The sequence below is a fragment of the Pseudophryne corroboree genome, chromosome 1, assembly GCF_028390025.1.
Source record: "Pseudophryne corroboree isolate aPseCor3 chromosome 1, aPseCor3.hap2, whole genome shotgun sequence".
Classification (NCBI taxonomy): Eukaryota; Metazoa; Chordata; class Amphibia; order Anura; family Myobatrachidae; genus Pseudophryne; species Pseudophryne corroboree.
This window is the reverse complement of record NC_086444.1, coordinates 65,699,925-65,714,658: the sequence shown is the minus strand read 5'-3', so window position 1 is coordinate 65,714,658 and position 14,734 is coordinate 65,699,925. Positions and strand designations below refer to the sequence as shown.

Genomic DNA, 14,734 nt, shown 5'->3' with positions numbered 1-14,734 from the left:
GCTACTGCACAGCTCAGGACTTACTGAGCCACTGCGATGATCCGGCCTGGAGCTGATGTCAGGAATCCTCCCTCCAAACGGCTGGGCACGCCTGCGTTTTTCCGGACACTCCCGTTTTTCAGTTGACACCCACAAACGGCCTCTTCCTGTCAATCTTCGCTTTCTTCGTTAAATCTGTCGCTATCTGGCGATCCCCGTCGCCGGCGGCAGACATGCCTGCGCATTGCGGAGCATACGCATGCACAGTTCAGACCCGATCGCACCGCTGCAAAAAAAACTAGCGTGCGATCGGGTCTGAATGACCCTCTTAATGCATGGTTGGTGAAGCCATTTTGATTAATAAGTTCCACAGGTTACATAACCCACCCACAAAAGGTTCCAGACGAGGCAGCCATTTTGGGTGCGCTGCATAGGTTACCCTGGGTAGAATAGGCAATGCCTAGAAGAGATGACAGAAAATGGGTAAGTTGCAGTGTATTAAGTCTAGAGGCAGAGCAATCACATGACATTGAGTTTCAAGTATTTTTCAGCTCACCAGCGGGCGTACCAGGCAAAGCAGCCATCTTGGGTGCACTACAAAGGTTACAATGTGTGAGATAAGCAATACCAGGAAATACGACATATATGAGTGACTGCAAGACGTGTAATATGATATGCACTGTGTTTTTCCGTGCACGCAATGTGGTCATCTTGCTTGCAACTTTGAATCAGTCCATCTCTGTTATTTCTAAAATTGTTTCCATGGTGTAGGCGTTAGTGCTCCCCTTTACAATTAGTATGGAGCACTTACTGCGCATTTAATTTTGCACCTATTTATTAATTTTACACCAGTGGAGGGGAGTGACAGCTCGGTCTCCCCTGATTGGTCGGCTGCAGGGCGGTTGTGTGATTTGTATTGTTCAATTTTGTGTGAGATTCCACATAAGGGCACTTGAGCCAATCATGTGACTGGAACTTTTTATTGCACAGTGTAGTGATATACAGATCAATAACTTTGGATATATGCTCATTTGGTCACATGGCTTAGATCACATGGTCGTACTTCAAGTGTTTGACGTCACATTTTTGTTGGAATGACTGATTAATGAATGTGTGTAATCACTTGATTTATTGGGCAGATAAAGGTCCTGTGACTTGACCCGACACTATGATAAATTGTTTTTCATTTGCACCATCCCTGTGACTGCAGCTAGATTACCAGGAGGTATATATATATATATATAGTGCAGTGTTTTTCACAAAGTGGAAATGATAGCTCTCTCCAAACTTAAAACTTCAAAATACAAAATAATATTTATTACCAAAAAATGGAAAAAGTCACCACATACCAGTTCCAAAAAATTAAATGTTCACCGACGCTTGGTTCCCTGTCTGGGACCTTTATCAATGTTGGACAGCAGTGCAGCACAGTCCGGACTGGGACCAAAACGTCCCAAAAAGTGCTATAATTTCCACTTTGTGGAAAACACTGCACTGTACTATGGGTCCCTTCTTTAGGTGGGTTGGTCTCTGATCTGGCACCCCAGCTATTGCTTAGGTTGGGTGAGAGTGCGGGACATCCTGTGTGTATGTATATATATATATATATATATATATAAAATCTCCTATAGATTAGCCCAGATCTGTAACTCTGTGACTCATTTCCTAATGCTGGGCATGGCTAGGAGCTCTCATTGGATTAGTGGCAGGTCTATCACACCCAGCCCACAGCTGATTGGGTGAGTAACGCCCTCCCACGCAGGTTACATCCAATGGGAGGCTCTGCCCTTTGGCTGCTGTGTGTTCCCTGGACTCCACTCGGATGCAGTGGGACTCGCCGTAGGGGGAAAGCTGCGGTGCCTGGCTCGGGCACAGGAGCCTTCACCGCCTGCTGCAGGGAGCGCCAACAAAGGTAAGCAGCTTAGCTGCTTCCAGGAGGAGAAGCAGGAGAATCATTACCTGCCCCTCCCCCACTCGCAGCACCTCCAGCCCCCTCCCCCATCCACTGCACCACCCGCCCCTTCCCCACCCACGTGGCACCTGACCCCCTCCCCCACCTGCAGCACAGTGCTAGAGTCTACTAGTGTCACTGCTCAGCACTGCTGAGGCCCTTGCCCTCACCCCAATGTTTGGAACTGCCCCTGGACATTCAGCTTACTTTTGTGGGCTTGTGGATGGTACTGCAATTGCTCATGATGAGAAGATTGAAGGTGTTGGTGGGAATGATGTGTGTTCATGTGTTGATGTTGTAGAGTTATAGGCACACACCAGCAGATGAACAGCTCGGACCCTTCACCAGTGCTGTTGGTTTATTGATAGATAGCAACTGTACTCACTGTTACACCCTGGTTCTCATGGAGTGGAGCTTCAGAGGAGCAGTATATCATACAGCTCACAAGCTGGTGAGTGTATGTTGGCACTGGGTAGTGGGTTATAGGCAATCATTGGTCTCTCTGGAGCTACAGAGTGTCTTCCACTGTGATTCTCTAACACAATATGGAGGCCCCTGTACTTGCTCAGCAGAGATCTCTGTGGCCATCTTGGGAAAGGACTTTGGCCGGGATTTACTAAAGTGAGAATGCTGCCAAAAACCAGAAAAACGTCCGTTTTGGGAATTTGGCGCCATTTCCCAAATGTGCCAAGACTATGGGCTTCTCTCTGCATTTTCCCCAGCACCCCCCGCAGCTGCACGCGCAGAAGGACTCCCCGGTCCTAAATCTGGAAGTCCTTCTATCGCAAAGGACAGCTCTCATCGTGAGGGCTGTCCTCAATTACAGTACATCGCAATTCTAAGTGCAAACCAGAAAGGTATGTACGTGATGTGTGGCAGGATGTACCACATTGCGGCTGCTTAGTACATCCCACCCATAAAGTCTCCCTGGAGAACAGGAAGACTGGAGTCCCCTTTCAACAGATGGTACTGACTCTTGTCTAGTACCACCTCTAAGATTACCCCCTTCATTATTAGCAATGCAACTTTTAGTTCAATGAATAAGACTATGAATAAGTGGATGTCCAAACTGTTATTACTTGCGTCACTTTTGTGTGTTTTAAGCTTGTATTACATTAGTCAGAAGTGCCCAGGAGTGGCTGCGTTGATGTATTGAAGGAGTTGTAGATAGCTTGAGATATAGGCAGGTTTGGACTGGCCCACAGGGATACAGGGGAAACCCCCGGTGAGCCCCACTGCCTGGGCCCCCCAACTCCTCCTCTAGCGATCAGGTTCCAGACACCACTTGAAATATACATAGACATATACTATCTTATATTGCACAGGACTATGGTGTATTCTCTGCAGTGCATACATTATACATTATACTATACATTATAATGCATACACTATCAGTATTTGCTATATATATATATATATATATATATATATATATTTATTTAGCAAGGGTTCCAGACCATGTGCTCTCTAATTGTTAGCCAAGCATCTGTGGTGGATGGCTGTGCCCCCTCTGAAGACTGGTGACACCCCTAAAGATGGGCCCCTACCACAGCATTCCTCCTGGTGGGCCCTTCATGCCCCAGTCCGGCACTGGATATAGGGGTTGAGGGGGTAGGAGAGATGCCAAATGGACGGAAAAAAAACCCAGCCCCCGAAAACTTCAAGTGCTGCGATAAAAGGGCATTTTTTTTTAACCTACCGAATCTCCTTTAAATTGTCTCATCCCACAGAAATAAATCACATCTTTGCTTGCAGGCGCAAACGAAGCTCATTAATACACCTAGTCCGTACACAGCTAGGAGCATGACGTCTTGTTTCTCCCGTCCTGGTTCTTGGCATTCATTTGTGCAACTTTCCTTTTGTTGTGTGTCTTGTCTTGTGCCAGACACGTCCCAGCCTCATTTATCAGGCTGGTTCCAATCCAACGATCTTCTTCACACAGGCTTTCATGTCTGCGCAGCCAGCCTCACTGCTCAGTGTTTTTATTCTGACTGGTGCCTGCAGAGCATTTCCATACTGGACCTCAGGGAAGGACGTTTCTACAGCAACAAATAAAAGTATCATGCTAAAATGCAATTTATAATGGGTTTCATCTGAGCGGTAATCATTCATCTACTGTATTAGAACACACTGCTTGGCAGCTGTACCTGATCAACGCATCTCTCTGTAAGCTCTTTAAGGTGATCCATAAAAAGCCAACCTACAACGTTCATCCCAACATGACCTATTCCAGGAGGAACAACATGCTCTGCTCCCAGACTTCCCTCTTAATGTATAGTATGATTGCCGTCACCTGTGTTGAACTAGTTAATTGATAAGAAAGGTGTTTCACCACAGGTGATGGCAATCATAAATTATGAGGGTAGTCCAGGAGCAGAGCATTGTGTACGAAATACAGATGCATTATCTTCTTAACATCAGGTGTAATTCTTTTCATATATCCGAGTATATTTGTAATCAAATGCTCGGATCAATCAATATATATCAAGGGTTTTAAAAAGGTACAAGAGGGAAACGTTCTTCAAGGGAGGGAAGCAGGGCCAGATTAACAATGGGGCGGATGGAGCTCCAGCTCCAGGCCTCAACATAAAAATAGGCCCATCATCATGGCAGCGTGATGATGGCCAACCACCACATGGTCGGCCACAAATCATAAGCATTAAATTGTATTTCTATTTTCCACACGAAATGATGCAATTTTTGAACATTTACATATTTAGGGAGATATTAGGGCTGATAGTGTAGGGGGTGTACATGTCTACATGGCATTGGCCACGCCCACACAGCATTGGTCTCACCCCCTCTGCTTCTTGTAATAGGCCCTTGAACATTTTCAGCCCCAGGCCCATAAGGCTCTTAATCCGGTCCTGGTGGGAAGTATTAGAACACGAGGACATGCACTGACACTGGAGGGAGGCAGGTTCAGGGGAAATTCAAGAAAAATTACTTCACAGAAAGGGTAGTGGATAAGTGGAATAGCCTCCCATCAGATGTAGTAGAGGCTAAGACAGCTATATATACTATAGCAATTTAAACATGCATATATAGTGGCAGTTGCTCAATTAGCTTATTGATATCATTCAGGTGCTTGAAAGGGAGGGGGTTTTCTAAGGAAAAAAAAACATTTTGTATCACTTTTTCTATAGCTTCGGCTTCTTAACACTAATCTATTAACATTATATTTTTTTCACTAGTATGCTGCCCTGGGCTGTCTGGCTTATGCTGATTTTTGGGGTGCCACGTCCTGCACCTAGATATAGCGCCAGGAACCCCCAATATATACAGAGAGGCCTTGACGCGGCTTGGGGGCCTATACATACATTTGTGTAGATATATGTAACCAAGATCTCTGAATGCTAAAATATCGTATGGGATTTAAATCTGGTTACTGTTATCATTCAGGGTGCAGGGGAAAACAAAATGGTTTTTTTGTTTTTTCCCCCCACCAATTTAAACATACCTGGGATAGACCTAAGGATATCCTTACTAAGCACTAAGGATCAAATATGGTTGAGGTTACCTAAAGATTTAAAAAGGGGGCAGACTGGATGTGCCAAGTGGTTATCTGCCATCACATTCTGTTTCTATACACAACAGACATCTTATTACAATGTCAGATTCTGTGAAAGGCCGAACCTCTTTTGCCTGTCTTCCCTTATTTACCCTAAACTGGGTGCTGGCTGCCTCACATTCGCATAAGTAAGTATGAGGAGATGTATGAAGCAGTGAAAAGTATGGAGTGAGCCAGAGTAGTAGTTGCCCATGGCAACCAATCAGTAACATTTATAAAAGTGTATTCTATAAAATGATTGGTTGCTATCGGCAACTTCTCCACCGGCACACTTATCCACTATTTTCACTGATTCATTCATCTCCCCCTAAGTCTCCTGCCACGGCTGCACGGGAACGCAGCCGCGGGGGCTTCCAATGTAGAAAACAGGCCCACGGACTCAAAAGTTAGTAAAAGTATAAGTAATAGTGTGAAGTCTCCTGAATGATAAACACTTGGAGCCAATATGTTTGTGAGTGTCATAACCCTCAGCAATCTCCTCATATACACTTTTATTGTATGTTTAACTTTTAAACTTTAACACATCTGCACATAAAATGTTATTTTCCAGCAGGAAACCTGAGACCTTATATCTCCTACAGCACCAGCTATAAAGCAATTTGTGGATGGAATGAGGAGACCTGGCATGAAGACATGTGCAGTGTAATCTCCAATAAAAAAGGGATAATCTGAGGAATACTGTATATTGCTTTATTTTACTTTATTAGCAAAACAACCAAAGCAGTGATATATTACTGTCTGGGAACGAGATTTAGATACTGATTATCCCAGAAATGCTTGGAATTGTATATCGGAAAACAAAGTCATAGTTCTAAGCACAAGTTCATTGCAGCAGAACAAACAAGCGTTACATGTTGTTATCAAAATATCAACAGGTTTTCTGTATCACTTACATATTAGGTAGAGAGAAGGGTCTATTCAAGAAGCAGTGAAAAGAGTGGAGAAGTGAGCCTGTGGAGAAGTGAGCCCATGGCAACCAATCAGCTGCTCCGTACAGTTGTATAGTATGCAAATTATAAATGATACTTCAATGCTGATTGGCTGCCATGTGCAACTTCTCCACTGGCCCACGTCTCCACCCTTTTCACTACTTCATGAATAGACCCCTTAGTGATGTTGGCTCATTGTAAGGGCTTGTATTTTAAAGTGCTGCTTGGATTTGTAAGTGTGAGTTGGTAACAGCAAAAGGACCTGTAAGCCGAGTGAAAAGGAGGTGCAGTGAGCTGGAACAACTGCAACTGCTAAGTGGAGTATCAGTGCCGCAGGAGAGAGTACTACGGCTGCATAAAAGTGAAGGACCAAGAACCGCACAAAGATAGATAAGTATAAGACAGCTTAATTATTGTATAAGTGAGATTGTTTGTCTTCTACTTTTTCTTTTTGCTTCTTTTCTTTGGGAGTAACAGGGGGTTAGACCTTACAAACAATATGGGAGGGGCTGTGATTGGGGACCTCACTCAGTGCATGTCGTGCAAGATGTATGCACACCTGGAGCTACCGGCCCAGTGTGATTACATCTGCACGAGGTGTGTGCGAACGGTTGCCCTGGAAGCCCAGGTAACTGATCTAGAGCAAAAAGATTAAGGAACTTATGGGCAAGAAAAGGAGAGCATTTAAAAAATACAAATCTGACGGGGAAGCAGAGTCATTTCAGCACTATAAGGAATGTAACAAAATATGCAAAAAGGAAATAAGAGCGGCTAAAGTAGAAACTGAAAAACTAGTAGCAAAGGAAAGCAAAGCGAATCCCAAAAAAATATTTAAATACATTAATAGCAAGAGATTAAAGAAGGAGAGTATAGGCCCTTTAAAAGACAAGTTGGGAGTCTTAAGCAAAAATGATAATGACATAGCGGACACACTAAATGAGTTTTTTTCAACAGTATTTACTACAGAGGACCCAATTCAGGGACTAACACATAATCTCAATAATGAGAATATCCCACTGATAGGTACTTATTTATGCGAGGAAGTAGTCTGTGACCGATTAAAACATTTAAAGATTAATAAGTCACCAGGTCCCGATGGTATTCACCCAAGGGTTCTAATGGAGCTTCACTCTGAACTTGCAAAACCGCTATTTTTGGTCTTTAAGGATTCAGTAATATCAGGTATGGTTCCCAAAGACTGGCGTATAGCGGAAGTAGTGCCAATATTCAAAAAGGGAAGTAAAGCTGAACCAGGTAATTATAGACCAGTTAGTCTTACATCTATAGTGGGGAAAGTATTGGAAGGTATTCTAAGAGATAGTATTCAGAAGTTCCTTGAAGTCAATAAGGTCATTAAAAGGAATCAACATGGGTTTATGAAGGACAGATCCTGTCAAACCAACTTACTTGGCTTTTATAAAACAGTAAGCGCAAACCTAGATCAGGGTAAAGAGGTGGATGTAATCTTTTTAGATTTTGCCAAAGCATTCGACACTGTACCACACATGAGACTTATCTGCAAGCTACAAGAATCAGGGCTAGGAAGCACAGTATGCACTTGGGTCAAAAACTGGTTAGATAATAGGGAGCAGCGCGTTGTGGTTAATGGATCTTTTTCAACTTGGACTGAAGTGCTAAGTGGTGTGCCGCAAGGCTCAGTATTAGGACCGCTATTGTTCAATATTTTCATGAACGACCTAACAGAAGGTCTAGAGAGCATGGTGTCAATTTTTGCAGATGATACCAAATTGTGTAAAGTTATAAATGCGGAGGGGGATGCTGAGTCGCTTCAGAACGACTTAGTTAAATTAGAAGCATGGGCAGCGAAATGGAGAATGCGCTACAATACAGACAAGTGTAAGGTAATGCACTGTGGTAACAAGAACAAAAATAACACCTACCTACTAAATGGGGTAAAATTAGGGGATTCTGTACTGGAAAAGGACTTAGGTGTCCTCATAGATAGCAAACTAAGCAGTAGTACCCAAAGTAGGACTGCAGCAAAGAAGGCTAATAAAATATTAGCATGCATAAAACGGGGAATTGATGCTAGGGACGAGAGTATTATACTCCCGTTATATAAATCACTTGTGAGGCCACACCTTGAATACTGTGTACAATTCTGGGCACCTTACTACAAAAAGGATATCCTGGAGCTAGAAAAGGTTCAAAGGCGGGCGACCAAACTAATTAAGGGTATGGAGACGCTGGAATACGAGGAAAGGTTTGTAAGACTAGGCATGTTTACAATGGAAAAGAGGAGATTAAGAGGGGACATGATCAACATTTACAAATATATAAGGGGACATTATCCAGATCTTGCGCATGACCTGTTTTTGGTTAGATCAACACAGAGAACTCGTGGGCACTCGCTCAGGTTAGAGGAGAGGAGATTCCGCACAATACGGCGTAAAGGCTTTTTTACGGTAAGGACGATACGTGTTTGGAATTCCCTGCCTGAGGGAGTTGTAATGGCAGACTCAGTCAACACCTTTAAGAATGGGTTAGATAAATTCCTAATGGATAAGGATATCCAGGGTTACGGGGCATAGTCACGCACTATGGTTATTATAAAAAAGAGGGGTAAAACGTAACGGCAGTCATCAACTTCAGTCAAAATTTTCTACAAAATAATCGTGCATAGGAGACCACAAATAGGTAGAACTCGATGGACAATTATCTTTTTTCAACCTTAGATACTATGTTACTATGCTGCCCATAGGAACCAATCAGATGCTGTCTATCATTTTCGAAAAGGCAATAGAGAAATGATAGACAGCATCTGATTGGTTGCTATGGGCAACATTGCCAATTCTCTGCTTTCGAAGCTTTAGTAAATGTACCCCTAAGGGTTCAGTTATGTCAGAAGCCAAGTAACCTACTAGTATGTCCAGGCCCATAACGTCATGTGGTTGTGTTGGAGATTAGAAAGCACAATGTATTTACCTACTTTCCAGGAAAGTCTGGAAGACTCACGATTTTTCAGGTAGCCCTCTGGATCCCCGGAAAAGCAGGTGGATCTCCACTCTCCCACTCACTTCCTAGTGAAGCAGGCAGGCTGGGGTGATAATCCCGGGAATCACAGGTCAGTAGTAAGAGGGCAGGGCCAAGTTGATGCAATTCACGGCCTAATGACGTGAAGAGCCCTGACCCACCTCTGGAGTGGTCATCTGCATCTCGGTCACCTGCATCTCCTCTCCCAGCTTCTCCCAGAGAGCTTTTTATTACAAGTGTGATGTTATGAGGAGGGGAGCTGAATGGAGACAAGTAGAAAGCCACAGACTGAAATGTGAGAGAGTGGGTGGAGCAGGGTCCTCCAAGAGTGCAGTGTAATGATGAGTAGGAAAGGCCATTGAATGGTTCACCATCAGTGGTATCCATTGATGTGTCATCTGAACTTTGTATTGATGGCAGGAAACCAACAACAGATAGCCATCAGTGCTTTGGACTTATCGGCTGGCATCACTAGCTGAGGCCACGTGATTGCGCTGGAAGAAATCGGGGCTAAGCGACGGGTATGAGGCTAAATGCTGCATAACAAGGGGCGGGGCCACTTGCTGTGCATCGATCTAACTAAATTCATTGCCGTGTCTCCGTAGACTATCGGTGGTATAACATCAATGATTGCTAACCATAGATGGTCGATGGCCATTTCTAATAATATTGGACTCCTGTTAAACAGATGCAAGATGGACATCCATATTGGGCCTATAAAATGTATAGGTTTCACTTGATTTAGTTTAATTAAATATCACACTGCAGCTCAGGCACGCCTTGCTGTCACAGTTCGGGGATTCTCCCCCGGTGCTCCTCCCCTTCCCCATTAAGACCTTTTTAAGTTCACTGGGTCAGGTCAAGGTGATCTCTTTCACTTACTCGTACCTTATTAAAACAATTCATGCAGACCCGCTCTCGAACCTTCGGGAGTGCTGGGAGCGTGATTTGGGCCCAATAGATGTGGAGGATTGGGAGGTTGCACTGGGGAACCTGAGCCAAGTTACCAAATCATTACGGTTCCAACAAATTCAACTGTTTATACTGCATAGATCATATATGACTGAACAGGCTGGCTAGATTTGGAGCTGGTGGTGTTGCTGCTTGTCCTAAGTGCGGGGCTGCTGGCGGATCATTCTGGCACCTCGTGTGGGAGTGTCCATCCTTGCAGGCATTCTGGGCTGGGGTCGGGTCGATTCTGGAACATACGGGGATATTGAGAGGTATGCCGACTCCGGGATTTTGTATTTTGGGGGTAGGAGGACCTGATTCTGGGTCTAGGTGGGAGGGCATGTATGCTCGTAGCATTTGCGCCCTCGCCAAGGTATGCATTGCGCGGACATGGATGGCTCCGCATTCCCCTACGATGTCTGCATTTGAAGCCCTGGTGAATGACACCATATTGAAGGATCGTTATATTTATATGAAAACCAATGCCCTCTCTAAACACGAGAAAATATGGTCCTTTTGGATTAACTCTATATATTCCTCCCCTGCCCTTAAAATTTAAAATTTAAGATGTATTTAGCCTTTACGATGGTCCGGTTACTTGGGACTTGCGGAGGCGAGCCAGACTCTTCTCCCTTATTCTACACTATATTGCTATTGCACCTCACCTCGCACAACTATGTGAATTTAGGCTGGATGGTTTTGTTTTGTTCTGTTTACATTTTTTTTTTTTTTTTTTTAATTATTAGGTGTTTTGTAGGCTATACCTGGCCTCACAGTTGGGTTTATTGAATTATTTTGGGGAGAAACTAGAAAATGTTAGGTAAGTGCTTTGAAATTTGCTTACAGACTTTAGAAAATATGTTTCCGGTGGGCTGACACTATGTGGTTCTGTGACTGCCTGCTTCGCTTATGCTATACATATATTGTTTGGGGAGGCTATGTGATTGTGTACGGTGTATAACATCAACTGAATTTTCCCGATATATATTGAAATGTCTGTATCACTTTTATACTTGTTGAATAAAAAATACTCTATTAAAAAAAAATATATCACACAGTCCTTCATTTACATGGACTGTTCCAGGTTCTAAAGATTCATCCGTTAGCAGCCTAAGCTTCAATATCAGTAAGTCTGTGACGCTATAATAACAGGATTGGCATGGTGGCACATTGGATTGGCAGATGAGGGACTCTGGGGGCAATGTACATTATATGTGAATGAACCTTGCAGGATGTGCCTAAAAACCCCTATCCAGTACCCTGGTACCAATGAAAAACCTATAAAAATCCCATGTCCACCAAGTGACTCCCCTGTCAGGCTTTAAAAAGACAATACTTTTGGTTATGCAATAAAAGAAAGGTCATTTTGCTTTTATAACAGAAAACATAAAGGAATGTTCAATGCACTTGCAATAAAAAATAAAATAAAATAATGGTACAGTAGGTGAGGGTGGCTAATGAGTTACCAAAGGCCTTTCTCCGAAACAGGCAATTTCCATGTTAACCTTCACACACTAAGAATTAACATAAGCAACTAACGTTTATTGTCCTATCAATTCAATCTATCTTGTGCTTGCTTTCAGGGAAAGTGATAAGGAAGGAGGCCGCATACCACAATGCAGGTCACTCCAGCACTAAAGTCCTCTCCACCTTTAAAGATCTCGAATTCCTCGTGAGGACAGCACAAGGGCCGTGCTGGAGAATGACTGAGAGATCAGCAAGATACCTGTCCTTACTGCTGTGATACTATAGTAGAGGGAAGACTCTCTTGTGTTAATCAGCAGCAGCTGGATTGCCTGGACCAGGAGAAAAGATCTGGAAACAGTGATCTACAGGCGGAGAACGTGCTCATTCACTATCACAATGCAGTGACAAGCGTGGAAATAATGGGCTGCTTGCTGGCAAAGCTGAAGCCGCAGGTCTACAGGCAATAAACAGAAGCCAGTACGTTTGAAATGTCTCTGTGTAGAAGTCAGTGACTTGCTGCTGGGCCGCCCATAGAAACTAACGTCACATCCTCAGCCGTCATCAAGACAAAGCCAATAGTCCTCTCTTATGTGAAGTCTGTACACTGGGGTTCAGTAATCAGCTGCCGTGTCGTTTAATAATCCAGTTATGAGAGAAATTTTTTTTTTTTCATCTTTTGGCATTTTAAAATAATCTTGAATATTCAGTAAATCATTTGGATAAATGAATGGACTCATTTTACTACAAAATTCTTAAATTTTTATTGAAGTTTTGAATTTTTTTTAAGGATTCGCCAAATTCCAAGGTACAGGTTAAAAAAAAAAAAATCATAATTTGTAGGTCATTTGCTTTCCAAACAAAAACTTTCTGCCTGGTGTTTCGGCTGTGTCGTACCGCGGCGCCCCCTGCAGTTGTTATATTTGTCATGGCGATGGCAGAGAAGTGCGACTTCATCGTTAATATGTATGGGTATGATCTGGGCGGCCACTTTGTGGATTTTAAGCCTTTAGGGTTTGGGGCCAACGGACAGGTCCTGTCTGCCACCGACCTCAAAACCTCTCGAAAGGTGGCGGTGAAGAAGATCACCATCAGCGACTGTCGCGGCATGAAGCACGCCTTGCGGGAGGTTAAGATAATCCGGCATCTTAGCCATGATAATATTGTGAAGGTGCACACTGTGTTGGGACCTAGAGGGGCTGATCTGCAAGGTGACATCTTCAGGTACAATGTGGTGTACATCGTGCAAGAACACATGGAGACGGATCTTGCCCGGTTGCTGGAGCAGGGTCCGCTGAGTGAGGACCATGCCAAGCTTTTTATGTACCAGCTTCTACGTGGACTGAAGTACATCCACTCAGCCAATGTGCTCCACAGGGACCTGAAGCCTTCCAACATCTTCATCAGTACAGATGACCTCGTACTTAAGATCGGTGACTTTGGGCTGGCCAGGATCGTGGACCAGCATTACTCGCACAAGGTACTTTTACTGTTAATCTCAAAGAACAATAAATATTGCAAACTATTTTTAAACTGCCTTTAAATTGTCCTGCACAAAATCAATAAACACAACATTTTGGTTATTTTAATTTTAATCCAGTGTCGGACTGAGGCATGATGGGCCAACCAGGGAATGCACTGGCAGGGGCCCAAGCTTAAGGGGAGCGGCTAGCCACTACAGAGGGACTTGGCCAACCATTAGAGAGGACATGCCAAGAACAGAACCTCTTTATAGAGGAGGGTACAGGGGGTTGTCAGGACCACCCACTTTGATTGGCAGGAGGGCTTATCTAAGTGTAGTTTTCTTAGAAACAAACCAAACCATGATCCTGCTCCACCAAGTTGCTAATTACTAGAAGAACCAGTCTGACCCTTTCTTCCTGAACCCACCTCAGACACCATTCTCTTGGTTGTTGCAGGGCTTAGTCAGCAGCCTTACCAGAGAAACATACAGTAACATCTAAGGCTCACCAACTGTGCAATATCACAATTGTGCTAGGTAGACATGAGATGAGATAGATACATAAGGCCTTACACAAAGGGGGTAATTCCAAGTTGATCGCAGCAGGAACTTTGTTAGCAGTTGGGCAAAACCATGGGGGTAATTCCAAGTTGATCGCAGCAGGAAATTTTTTAGCAGTTGGGCAAAACCATGTGCACTGCAGGGAGGGCAGATATAACATGTGCAGAGAGAGTTAGATTTGGGTGTGGTGTGTTCAATCTGCAATCTAAATTGCAGTGTAAAAATAAAGCAGACAGTATTTACCCTGCACAGAAACAAAATAACCCACCCAAATCTAACTCTCCCTGCATATGTTATATTTGCCTCCCCTGCAGTGCACATGGTTTTGCCCAACTGCTAAAAAAATTCCTGCTGCGATCAACTTGGAATTACCCCCCATGTGCACTGCAGGGAGGACAGATATAACGTGTGCAGAGAGAGAGATAGATTTGAGTGGGGTGTGTTCAATCTGCAATCTAAATTGCAGTGTAAAAATAAAGCAGCCAGTATTTACCCTGCACAGAAACAAAATAACCCACCCAAATCTAACTCTCTCAGCAAATGTTATATCTGCCCCCCCCCCCCCCCTGCAGTGCACATGGTTTTGCCCAACTGCTAAAAAAAATTCCTGCTGCGATCAACTTGGAATTACCCCCAAAGTCAGACCCAAAGGGAGTAGCAAAAAAAAAAAAATACCATTTTTGCAGCCTCGGCAGGTTGTGTCATTCACAACATTTTATGACAAAACCTAAAAATGTACAGTAAGTCTAAGTTTCATACTTCCACAACTGAGTATGGAGCATTCTTTATTGGTGTAAAGTGAGTGTGCACTGCAGTGTAAAGTGGATTTTAAAAACATTGCAGTGTTTCAATGGGTGTGTTTTCAGTGGGTG

The 14,734-nt window shown here is 43.7% G+C and overlaps 1 protein-coding gene across 3 annotated transcripts in view; it reads left to right on the top strand.

The window, feature by feature from the left end:
- The window catches only part of MAPK4 (mitogen-activated protein kinase 4), a 219,579-nt gene that overhangs the window by 125,426 nt on the left and 79,419 nt on the right, over positions 1-14,734 (top strand). The window contains exons 2-3 of one of the 3 annotated variants that reach the window (XM_063960218.1): positions 11,122-11,195; positions 11,959-13,319. The exons of 1 other annotated variant lie outside the window; for it this stretch is intronic. In XM_063960218.1, coding sequence (XP_063816288.1) covers positions 12,768-13,319 — 552 coding nt within the window. In that variant the 5' untranslated portion in view covers positions 11,122-11,195; positions 11,959-12,767. The remainder of the gene's footprint in view (positions 1-11,121; positions 11,196-11,958; positions 13,320-14,734) is intronic. One more of the 3 variants, XM_063960209.1, reaches the window with a different exon arrangement.